This window comes from Sinocyclocheilus rhinocerous, unplaced genomic scaffold (genome assembly GCF_001515625.1).
Source record: "Sinocyclocheilus rhinocerous isolate Xijiao unplaced genomic scaffold, SAMN03320098_v1.1 scaffold585, whole genome shotgun sequence".
NCBI lineage: Eukaryota > Metazoa > Chordata > Actinopteri > Cypriniformes > Cyprinidae > Sinocyclocheilus > Sinocyclocheilus rhinocerous.
In genome coordinates, this window is record NW_015630024.1 from 1,588,080 (window position 1) to 1,600,864 (window position 12,785).

The window sequence follows — 12,785 nt, forward strand, 5'->3', positions numbered from 1 at the left end:
TATCTATTTGTGTCAATAGATTTCAATTACAATGCATATTTTTAAAGGCCGTTTTCTAAAAAAAAAAAATTTCTCCTACACTGAACCATAAATCTCCACTTCAGTAGCACTTACACACACCAAACTTTACATTTGGATTTGTTCATTTATAATTTGCTTGATTATATACAACATTTTATTCCCCCCCCCAAAATTGTGAAAATATAGTGTTTTCTGTCAGTTCCAAGCATTTTCTGAATTATGGAGTGACAAAAATAAGATACCCAAAATTCCCTCTGTAAAATTTTTTGACTCTAATATGTCAAAAAAAGTAAACAAGAATTTTGAAACTGACATCATCCAGTGTTTAGATTTCTGTACTAGAAATGTATGCAAATTAGTGCATATTTCATTAAATAATGACTCATTTGCATATTTAAACCTTACATTTTAGAAAACATGTAATACAAAAAATATTTGCAATTATCAATGTAATCAATCAGCTGGGTAAGGCGATAACAATTAGTTATTTTTTTTACCCTATTCACCTGCGGTGTCTCTTAATTTTAAACTAGACAATTTTAGTAATTTTATTCATATTTTAAAGCAATACGGTTGTTACTGTATTTTTGATCAAATAAATACAGCCTTGGTGAGCATAAGAGACTAAAAGTAAAAAAAAAAAATGAAAAAACACCCCACACCTTTGAATGGAAGTGTGCATGCATTATATATTTTACAACAAATTTAGTAAAAAAATAAATTAAAAATTAAATTAAATACAATTTTAAATTAATTAAATTAAATGAATTAATTTCAAATTTAAACAAAACCGTATTTAAAAATATATTTATGTTTTTTTTTTCTTCTGTTAATATTATCATAAAAACACATGTTAAATAGAGATGCTAAATGCTGAAAAGCTGCTAAATGCAAAAATGTTTACATACCGGTGCCAGTCCAGGGCACTCGTACACAGTGAAATCTCCCACTTCATTCTCCTCATCTGATGTGGCCCCAGACTCTGAGACTTTAGGTTCTGCTTTATGTCTGTGTTCAAAATAAAAATCATTATATTAACATCTTTAACAGATATAACATGGAACACATTTTATGAAACTTGCTTCATCTTCATTGTCATGATGTCATAACCTTCGCACAATAGCACAGTGATAACAGAAAGGGATTTGACATATCAATCTATGTATTTACATTTCATAACCAAAAGTTCATCCAACTATAAAAGTAGTGCAGCATCAAAAAGGATGATTTAGACAACTTACACTCAAACAAAAAGGGCTATGTTTTTTTTTTAAATAATGCAGGTAATAAAAAAAAAAACATACACTACTATAGAAAAAGTTTAAATAAGTTTTAGTTGTCAGTCAACATTATGCCATAAACGCTGATATTGAAACCAGTACTCTTAGCATGATTCATATGAAGTGCAATGTATATATATATGTACATGAAAGTGGAAGCAAATAAGAAGGAAAATGATATGTATTTTTACATTCACGTTCTTGGCCAGCATTCTCTTAAACCAACTTACGATAAAAATACACAAATAACGTTAAAGGAAATCACAGGGACCGAGAGCTGAGAGGAGACAATGCAGCTAAAGCGACTAAAGCAATGAAGAGATCATATATTGTGCTTACTTCTCCATTGAGAGCATCTGTTGTTTCTGATGCTGGTAGTGATACATCTGAGCACTGTGAGCCAGGGTTTTATCCCCAGACTAAAACATGGAAAGAGATGGTCGTAAACACACATTACAAGAAGTGTCAAACTGTTTATTGTATTTTTCCGATGTATGAACTGGCATTAATGCGAATGCTCTTACTGAAGTATGATTATGACTGGGACCAGCAGCATGAAACGCAGGGTAATCAACTTTCTGAGCCAGATGAGTTTCTCTCTGTAACCTGTAAAAGACCAAAAAAAGGAAAAGAAATCAAGCTAAAGTTCAATAGAATTACACAGTTAACAAAAAAAAAGCACTGGAAATGACAAAATTATTAAAGGATATAAAATTATTTATTTTTATACTAATATCATCTTTTTTTATTTTATTTAAAAGACTGAAAAAAGTATAAAAAGGGATAAAAATATTATAATATATTGTATATCAAAAGGAAAAATATAAAAGGATGCACTGACAACTATTTATTTTAAAATGTAATTTATTTATATCATTATATATCTATACCTATATTTAACATTATTTTATATTAAATTTAATACTATTATAATATATTTTTATATTATAAGTTATATTAATGCATAACAAAATAACTGTTTTCTCCCCCTAAAGTAGTTAAATATCACAGAACTAACTTTTATCTGCTTCTTTCTTCATTAGTTTGAACAGGAAGCTTTTAGAAACACACTACAGTGGCATGATAATGGTTTGGGCTGACATCACAAACTGACAAATAAAAATAATAAAGATTCAACTGACCTGACCCAGCAGACAGCAGCGATGATGAGCGCCATGGACCCCACAATAATGCATAAAGAGATCATCACTGCTCCCAATGATACAAACACACACAATTATAAGAGAAAGAGAAACAGAGACAGACAAGAAAAACTATGAGGAGGACTGTCACATACAGAACATCTTGATTCATCGAAATAAGGGACGTGCGTGAAGTGTGTAAATTGACACATGCCAGAGACGTTTCGATATAATTACTAACGTCTGAGGACAAGCCAGTTATAAAAGTACAAAACATCATGTGATGGGCCTGCTTTAAAATGCCATCTTTGTCAGGGATGCAGGCAAGCCAAACCACAGTAAATCCGGTAAATGGCATTAAAAATAGCACACACAGAAAGATTTCAGTGGAAACCGGGTCAATGCTGAAATGATTCAAAAAAATAACAACTCACAAGAACACATTGATCATAATTAGGCTTTAAACCAAATGTAACCCTGGACCACAAAACCAGTCATAAGGGTCAATTTTTCGAAATTGAGATGTATACATCATCTTAAAGCTGAATAAATAATCTTTGCATTGATGTATGGTTTGTTAGGATAAGACTATATTTGGCCGAGATACAACTATTTGAAAATCTGGAATCTGAGGCTGCAAAAAAAATCTAAATACTGAGAAAATCACCTTTAAAGTTGTCCAAATGAAGTTCTTAGCAATGCATATTACTAATCAAAAATTTAGTTTTAATATATTTACAATAGGAACTTTACAAAATATCTTCATGGAACATGTATAATATATATACCCCAGCGACTTAAGACTGGTTTTGTGGTCCAGGGTCACAAATCAGAAATAACCTAGTGACACATACAGACTAGCAGGCTGTCTCTGGAGGAGTGGGGGGAGATGATCGGCCCGTGGCGGTCCGACGAGTTTGTGACCGATTTAGGGGTCTGGTGTGTTGGTGTGGATGGGCTGCTGGTCGTTGGGGGTTTGTGCAGACTCTTCTGCTTCGATTCTGACTGGGATTGCAGAGGAGACTGTGAGTGAGAGTCTAGAGAGGAGATGAAGAGACAGAGAGAGACAGAAAAAAGAGAATAAAAGGAAATCCGATTACAAAAAAAAACAACCTTATGCTGATTTGCAAAAAAGGCCTAATGTTACCTAATTTGATGATGCGGGGTTCCAAAATATCACAAACATTTACCATCACATAGTTTCCCCCCCACAAAATAACAATTAAGATTTGTCAAATTACATATGTTTCGGCTTTAATGCACTTATCAAAAATAAAAGAAGTCTAATGTCAAAAAGTTTCGTTTTTAATAACAAAGAATTATTCAAATTGTATAATTTAACTTACAATCTACAAACGAGTCAAATGTCAAAAATAAGCTTTTTTTCACAATATCTGTCATTTTCTGTTGCTGTTTGGGTGTAGCAGAAAACATCTGGGTCACATCTGGCATCATCTTCAGTCACTGGTCATAATTCTAACCTTAAAATCAGGATTAGGCATAAAATAATGGCTTCAGAATCATTCATACATGTACAAATGGGCTGAGGATCTGGCTCAGAGGAATGTCTTTGTGGCAGTTTTTCTTGTGATGTAGGCATAATACAAGACTTGTTCACCTTACAAATTGTTTGTCGAAAGCAAAAATGCTATGAAATGATATGAAATCATATTTTGTGAGAGGGTGTGACGTCCTAATACAGCAAAACAGCTACTAGTTTTGGAATCAAAATTAGGAAGAAACAAGTATTGGATTTAATTTAGCAAATATGATGCAGGACCATGTTATTTTTTATCCTTATTTCAGCATTAAAAAATTATTTTTATCTAACGTCCCTAAAGTTACTATATTATTTTCTTGTTTAACAGCATTTTTCCACCGTTAACTAAGCGGCAAAGGCTTCTGCAATCTGAATGTACTGCTGTTTGTTTTACACTACACTACATTAAAACAAGCGAGGTGCAAAGCTCAGAAGGGTTTGCTATGTATCATGACCACTATAAACGCTACACTAACCATAACCACACAGATTTTAAGAGCAGATAGTTCAAACCTGGCTGTTTGACTTCTGACATTTGCTGCTTGGAAATGACGGAGGACAGATAGTCGATTTCTTCATCGACGTCAGGATGAGAGGCTGTGGAAATAGAGATAGAATGTCATGTGGTAAAAATATCAAAAGACAAACATGCTTCTGCCATTGAACAGACACAAAAATCATGCTACCATTTTTTTTTTCTGTACTTCATACCAAATGCAGCTCAGTCTCAATTGTATTGAGAGCATATTATCAAACTTCGTAAATATTCACATACATAATGTGTGAGGGAAGTGTGATGAGTGGGCTGTGTGTGTCCTGAGAGTGAGAGTGTGCCAGAGTGTTGTTTGTTTGACACGCTCTAAAGGCAAAACAAAGGCAGCACATGGTTTAATGGTACGCTTGGCCAGACAGTAAGCTGCATTCCAAGACTATGGAAGACCGTCCCTCTTGACAACCAGCCTGAGTGTGTGTGTGTGTGTGTGTGGCCAGGGAGAGGGGGTGTGTGATCACTCATTACCTCTCACACGCCGGAACGCAACACAATCTCCTACAACATTCAGAATGGAATGAGTTGTGAGTTTTGAATCAGTGAATCAACTGATCTGACAGAACCGATTCACTGAATCAAAACTCTGTTGTCATTTATCTTAAAAAAATCTATTTAAATAAAGGACGATATTTAAAAAAATGGCTCTCTTTGTGCTCCTATACTCAACAGTGTTATTCCATTTAAAAATGTATCAAACATAATAATCTATACTTTATAATGGCATAAAACAATATTGAATATTTCGCATATGTTGATTAAATTATTCAGCACTGGTTAGTAAATGTTAAACCAGAGGGTTGTTATATCATTCAGCCTTAGATGGTTAATTTTATACAACCAAAAAATAATATAGAATATACTGCAAATATAAATTACATTAACCAGCCCGTAATTTCATAAAAATCAACAAAATAGTACTAAACTATAAATATTCATTACATCATCCAGCCCCAGTTGGTTAATTATATATATATATATATATATATATATATAAACATAATATATTGCAAATATCAATTACATCAAGCCCTAGTTGATTAATTTTAAATAATAATAACAATACAATATAATGACATCAACCAACCCTAGCTGATTCATTTTATATAATAAAAAACAGAATACATTGTATATATTATTTATATAAGAATATAATAAAATATAATAAAAAAATAAGAATATATTGTAAATAATCAACAAGCCCAAGGTAGTTAATTTTATTTTGTTTAAACAAACAAAAAATTATATATATGTATATACAGTATATACATACATACACACACACACACACATATGCATTATGTCATCCAGCCCTAGGTCGCCCAGCCCTGGTTTTGTTTGCTCTTCCTTGAAAAAACATTCTGGCCTGGGTTGACACATTGATAAAGATCACCTACATAAATTTAACAGCCAAGGCTTTGCGTGGTGAGGTGTTGCATATTGTACACAGCTTATGTCAGCAAAGAGCTGCTGAATAAAAGTGACATTTCCATACAGCAACTTAATCTCGATTATCAACCTTGCACATAGACTATAAATATCAAAACTTTCCTCAGCACTGTACCATAAAGTACTGACAGACTTGAGCTACTGTTTAATGTCATGAAGGTTTGTGTTTAGTCTACAGCTGACTGGCCATCTGCCTCCTGGAACAAGACTGATGTGATAGAACAGCACATATCGCTGGCTGAACACCCCCACACTCCACAGCAGGTGTCAAACCATCTGTACTTGTTTTGAGGGGACCAGTGAACCTGTAAAGCTGTGGTTTACACATAAAGGGGGTGTTCACAAACAGTCCAGCCTGACTAAAGCTGATGAACAATTTAATAAAAGTTTTGACTCAGTAGGTGCTAGAAGAGTAGACAACTTGTTCCACAACTTTACATGCAATTTAATCTGTAAACACTATAACTGTAATTATTCATATTATTATTATGAAATCAAAGAGTATTTTTTTTTATAATTCACATTTGTGAAAAGTGTATAAAGAAAGATTAATATTAAATCTAACATTATATTACTCAATTTGCATACTTTTATTGCGAACTACAAGTCTGCACTTCACTGGTGATGGGAAAAACTAATTTTTTGAAGTTTTAAATAAAAGATTGTAAAAGATTATTGGAGTATGTTTTAAAGGAAGATGCTATTTCAGTCTTTCTCCCTCAAAATTTCACGTTTAGTTCAATGTATTACTTGCTGTTTTTGTGTAACTGAAATTCACTGAGTGAAAATTGTTTCTACATCTACATTTTTTTTCAGAATGGCAATGTTAAGACATTATGCTTTCACAAAATTTTGCCTTGATACTACAGACCATTTACTGTTTGAATTTGCATGTAAAATGAGCATATTAAAAAAATTAATTAAAAAAAAGAATGCATGAATGCATACTTCAAAAATCCTCATGAAAAAGTATATAATCCTGGCTGCTTTTGTCATAATATAATTTGGGACACACTATTTTCTCAGACTTCTGTTAGTATATAATGCAGCTTTCTATAACTAGCCAGATATGAAGCACTCTGACAGGCATCTGAAACTAATAGGCAGTATACAGACTATTTTTGAAGTTTTGGACACGATTATTCTGCCATCTAGTGGTGGCTTCACTAAAATGCACTGGTCAGTGATTACTGTGTGTTTTTGACAGAGAATTGAGTGCTCAAATCAAAAAACTATTTAGTGATGACTGATGACACATCAAATTCAAGTCAAATCAAAAAACAAAAGTACAATTATTATATGCGATGACGATTCACTGAAGTTAACACAAATAGTACTACCAGCCAGTCTGTTTCAGTCAATATGATAATTAACACATCCACGTAAGTGTTAAAATCAGGCAGGTGTTTATTTTTGTCCGGTGTCTCTCTCTCTGTCTGATCAGTGCTGCAAAAATGAGACTGATGACCTACATAGACAGATGATGATTAGTCGCAGACGCTTCGGTTATGCTGATGGCTGTTAAATACCTTGTTCAGTGTGGCCCAAATTCAAAGGCAGGAGGAAAAGAAAATAAAAACAAATAAAAAAAGGATTTCAAAAACATAATGGGGTATTAAAATCCAAATGAATTTTTATTGTTCTTTCAAACTCTAAAACACCCCGTGTTGTTCACTCATAACCATATTAAAGCAAAGCGACAGACTCGTGACGCAGGACTGTTTGCTCAGTAAACTCTTTAACAGCAGGTTCCACCTTGGTCTAACATTCACTATCGCTTTAATTGCGCTCTTTGAATCTTTAAGACTGTTCTGTAAGGCATTTCAAAAGGCCAGAGGTAAAGGTGTAAGAGACAAAACTGCTTTCAAAATCAAGGTAAACTATCCTACTTGAGAATACAGAGCAGCTAACGTTTAATTTTGACCACCCTTGTCAAAATAACAAAGAAACTGCCATGTGTAATCTTATTTTTCAAAACAGTTCATGAATATATAGCTGTCATGGAACTACATTATAGTTGTCAGAGCCATTAATAACAAGTTTAACATTTTTCTGGATCTTAACATATGCACATTTTGAATATTTCTCACATACGGTATTTCTCACATATAACCGCATCACATGACATACTAGTCAATTTCGTATGCGTGAGAAACTGTTCATTTTTTTTTTTTTATCTCAAGGATGTTTGGGTAGACAGTCTTTTAAATATTAAAATACATTAAAATATTTCATTTCAGTGTTTGGAGTAACTAGTTACATGTAATAGAATAATGTCATTTAATTACAAAATAAATGTAACTGTAATATGTTACAGTTACTGAGAAAAATGTGTAATTAAATTACAGTTACATCAAAAGGGGGTTACAGCTGAACATTTTCACGCACGTACAGATATGACTGGTTTCTTTCCCAAATTGCATTGACTGCTTTAAAATATGAGACACAAATGTTTCAGGAGTTTAGGACACAGAATAGTACACATGCTTATTCAATGACTGTTTTATTTCCTCTTTGGGTTTAAGTATATGCTTTATTGTGTAAGATTAGCTGATTGTTTTCCAAGGCATTGTTAGATGTCTGTTTCCTCTCATAGCTATGCAAAGGTTTTTTAGCTATGATTTTAAATCTGTATTTAACCTCAGAATGATCTCAAAGTAAAAAGAGGTGCTAAAGTCTGATTAGTCAGTCTGACAGTAATATGTGTTGAGTCCTACTGTAAGGTTAACCCTGCCTGTTTTAAATGTTTCAACAGTTGAAAACATTCGTTAGAAATTTAGAAAAGTAATCAAAAAGTAATCCAATGTAATCAGTTACATTACTTTAATAAAGTAATTGAAATGGTTTCACTACTTATGATATTTTAAATAGGGTAACTTGTAATCTGTAACCTATTAAATTTCCAAAGTAACCTTCCCAACACTGTTTAATTTGAAAAACTATTTAGGAACTATTGTTTTTTTATTGTTCAAATGAAAAGTTATGCTGTCATGCTGCAAGTTTATGGTTTTATGCGTCAAATCCTTTTGTGCACGACTCCTGTAGAAATGGCAAAGAATGGAAAATGGCATAGAGCACCATTTGATTTTTCAGACATAATAGCACATTAATAAAACCTAACAAATGATTAATAAAAATGACAAATTACATAAAATTTCAATTTCTTTCTGAAAGCATATGTCGCTAAAATTGACACTTAAAAATATTTATTATAAAGGCATAACTCTAGCTAAGATTGCTGTATTGCAATAGATTTTAAAAAGAGTGTTATTTCTTTCTGCTAGGGCATGCAGTGCTCACATGGAATTACATTAAAGCCAAGGCTGCACACAGACATACGCGTGCACGCTTACAATCCATCTGATTAAATTCAGTCATGTGCCTCTGCCACACGAGGAGAGACAGAGAGAGAGATTAAGCATTATGCTCACCACAAAACCAACAGAAACAGTGAGAGAGGAGAGAAACGAGAGCAAAAGCACAGGCCAGATGATGGGAGGATCTGCGGTCTAAACCATCAACATCATCTCTTCTTTCACGACGGCATTAGTCACAGGCCGAGGGTTCGGTTAATGAATGCACAGCATTTGGCTCGAGAAAACGGTTCTGTGCCGCCTGACTCACACCAAAGCAAAGGCCAGATTAGACAATAGGTGCTAAATAAATCACAGTGACACAGTAGCCAGAAGGAGGGTAGGGTGGATGTGTGAAAGTAGTGCTGGGCGGTATACTGGTTCATACCGAATACCGGTGTTTATTTTTGTTATGATATGAATTTTTAAAATACCGCAATACTGGTGTATGTCGCTTAAACAACGTTCAGAACGCGACACTGTTGGAAAGGGGTCCCTTTTCACTGTTGCACTGTGGTGAGGGAACAGCTGTATGTGTTACTAAGCGTGAAAGTTCTGAAACTGAAGCTGTAGAACTAATAGAACGTGATGACACAGAAGAACTCATCCACAATATCCACATTGACCGCCACAAATATCCACCGCCCCCTGCTATCAGCTCCCGCGTCTCACACACACACACACGAGCACGACTTTAGCACTAGATTTAGCAACTTTCAGACCCTTTTAGCGGCTTTTTTCCATAGAATATTCATACTGACAAACCTAGCGACTTTTTTGGATAAACTTTAGCTATGGTTCAGTTGGAAGACTTCGCCAGTGCTGTCCCGCTAATGCGAGGTCTGACTTTCCCGGAGAAGTGTAACCTCTCTCGGTGTCTGTTCTGTGAAGTGAGCGGCAGAGAAGCAGCACATTCAGTTGGCCGCACCGCAGCCGACTCGTCAATAAATGAGTACAAAACAGCGTTTCCTAGCACCTGTCGCTTACTGATTGTTTGGAATTATAAATATGAGCATAGTTCGTCTATTAATATAATGCAACGGCACAAATAAATCAATGTATGGGAAACACTGGTAATGTATATCGAAATATCGGAAATGTGTTTAAAAATCATATCACCGTTATTGAAAAAAATTATATCGCGATACATATTGATATTGAATTATTGTCCAGCCCTACGTGAAACTGGTGTAATTTAGAAAAATACCTGATATAAATTTTTGGTCATACCGCCCAGCACTATGTGAAAGCCTTCGTACCTTGGTGGTGGTGGTGGTGCTGGAGAAAGTGTGTCCTGGGAGCAACACAATGTCCCGCTTTATCTTCCTCCAATGGGGAGAGGCAGGGGCCACAGTGGGAGGAGCCAGGCTTGCAAAAGTGCCGCCCCTTTCTGGCACAGTCTATGTGATTGGGGCACTTGTTTACTGAGAAAACAGAAAAAACATGTTAATATGCCTTCAAATCATTATGCAGTAGTGCACCAGGTGTTGATGACAGGTGAAGAACATGTTGTTATGTTTCATAATTTCATAAGTCATAATTTCAGCATTTAGTCACCTGTGACGTTGTTGTTTCTGCAGGTAAAGAATATCATGTCCCGTTAAAAATTCATAATGATGTTGATTTTTTTCTTTCAAATTATGACACAGATCCAAAAAAAAAAAAAAAACAATGAGGAAAAAGGGAACATTTATATTACTAAACATTAAATAAATTATCTTTATTTGCATAGTATGTATTGCACAAAAACAAGTCTCTTTAAAATCTATTTCATTTCTTGATATCCGTTGTTTACCATTTGAAAATAATACTGATTAAGAGTTCTACTTTGTTTTAAGAGACTTTATTACTTTTATTCAACACGAAAGCATTAAATTGATTAAAAGAGAAAGCAAAGACATTTTATATCACTAAAAATGACAATAAATGTTGTTTTTTATTTCTATTCATCAAAGAATCCTGAAAAAAAATCTAGCTTTTTTTTTTTCTTTTCACAAAAATATAAAGCAGCACAACTGGTTTCAACACTGATAATAAGAAGAAATGGTTCTTTAACAGTGAATCTGCATATTAGAATGATTTCTGAAGGATCATGGGATTAAAGACCTGAGGAATGGCTGCTGATAACCTTGTTTGCCATCACAAGAAAAAAAAATATTAATATAGAAAATAGTTATCTTAAATTGTAAAAATATTTCACAATATTAAAAAAAAAAAGAAATGTAAGTGTATATCCATATATTTTATTTTCAACTGGTTCATGCAAAGCCAGTAAACCTGGAAACTTTCACATCACACAAACAAGGACAGAACAGAAGGATATGACGTAAAAGCATCCCGCAGATGCTGTCGATAGAGCTTTACTTGAACCTGAAAATTCCTTAAAGCCTCAGAAACATTCAATAACGGTAACTGAAGTACCCAATGACATCAATGCTATTGAATTCAGTCTGCCTCAGACTATACTTGACTGACTCTCAATCGCTCTAGAGACTCTAAAATCAGTCATCGGTACAAACACGCTTGAATGATTCAAATCGGTCCACAGACGCAATCATAATCTCAGCTCTTTCTTTTCAATGATACTTTTTCATATGAGCTCCTATTTTCTATAAATCCCTTAATTTTCTGTGTAATTCACCCTGTGGGGGTGCAGAAGGAAACTGGGTCAGCAGCAGGTGTGTGTGTGTGCTGTGACGGTGCTTGGGGATTTATTTCATGGTGGATCAGAGTCATTTTAGTATTGTTGATATACTATTATATTTTATTTTTTTGTTTTTATTTTAATATTACTTTAAGTTTTAGTAATTTTGTTGTGTGTTTTTCATATTTTTATTTATTTTTTTTTTTAAGTTATTTTAGTACCTCAACTAAAATAAGAAATGTTCTCGTGCCAACTAGCTGAATTAAAATACGTTTTAGTTTTTAAATATAATTTATGTTAATTTAATTTTAATTTATTAATTTTATGATTTTAGCTTTAGTCTTCTGTGAGCCTTATCAATGGATGGTGTACATTTTCTGTTTTCTTTTTTTGTGAATTTTAAGAAAATAGTATAAAATAAATGAATCCAATGCACATCTCTTTTGCTGTCATTAAAATGTATTTCTCTTTTCTGCTTTTTAAATATTAGTAATGGCATTGAGTCAACAAAAACACTTATTACTTCTACAGGAATTTGAAAACAAAACAAAACCATATACTTATGCATATTCCATTGCTTAACAGCCTGGGAGCTCATGCCATGGTAGGCATGTTATAAGATAAAGCTAAAAAGTACGGATGTAACGATTAACCGCGAGCCGGTTAAAAATCGATTCAAATATGTGACGATTCAAATCGGTTGAGATGCTAAACAAATCGCAATTCATTTAGAGGTAGGAGTTTATATGAATGTATGTCTGAAGGGAACTTACTGTCTTTAGAAAAGTTTAGATGGTATTTTTTCTTTT

General features: G+C 33.6%; 1 protein-coding gene across 2 annotated transcripts in view; it reads right to left on the reverse strand.

The window, feature by feature from the left end:
- The window catches only part of LOC107739698 (neural proliferation differentiation and control protein 1-like), a 23,766-nt gene that overhangs the window by 1,059 nt on the left and 9,922 nt on the right, over positions 1–12,785 (reverse strand). Inside the window, exons 2-8 of one of the 2 annotated variants that reach the window (XM_016551897.1) lie at positions 10,592–10,756; positions 4,497–4,580; positions 3,298–3,480; positions 2,444–2,510; positions 1,826–1,907; positions 1,641–1,720; positions 930–1,029 (exon numbers count right to left, since the gene is read on the reverse strand). In XM_016551897.1, coding sequence (XP_016407383.1) covers positions 930–1,029; positions 1,641–1,720; positions 1,826–1,907; positions 2,444–2,510; positions 3,298–3,480; positions 4,497–4,580; positions 10,592–10,756 — 761 coding nt within the window. The remainder of the gene's footprint in view (positions 1–929; positions 1,030–1,640; positions 1,721–1,825; positions 1,908–2,443; positions 2,511–3,297; positions 3,481–4,496; positions 4,581–10,591; positions 10,757–12,785) is intronic. The other variant, XM_016551896.1, reaches the window with a different exon arrangement.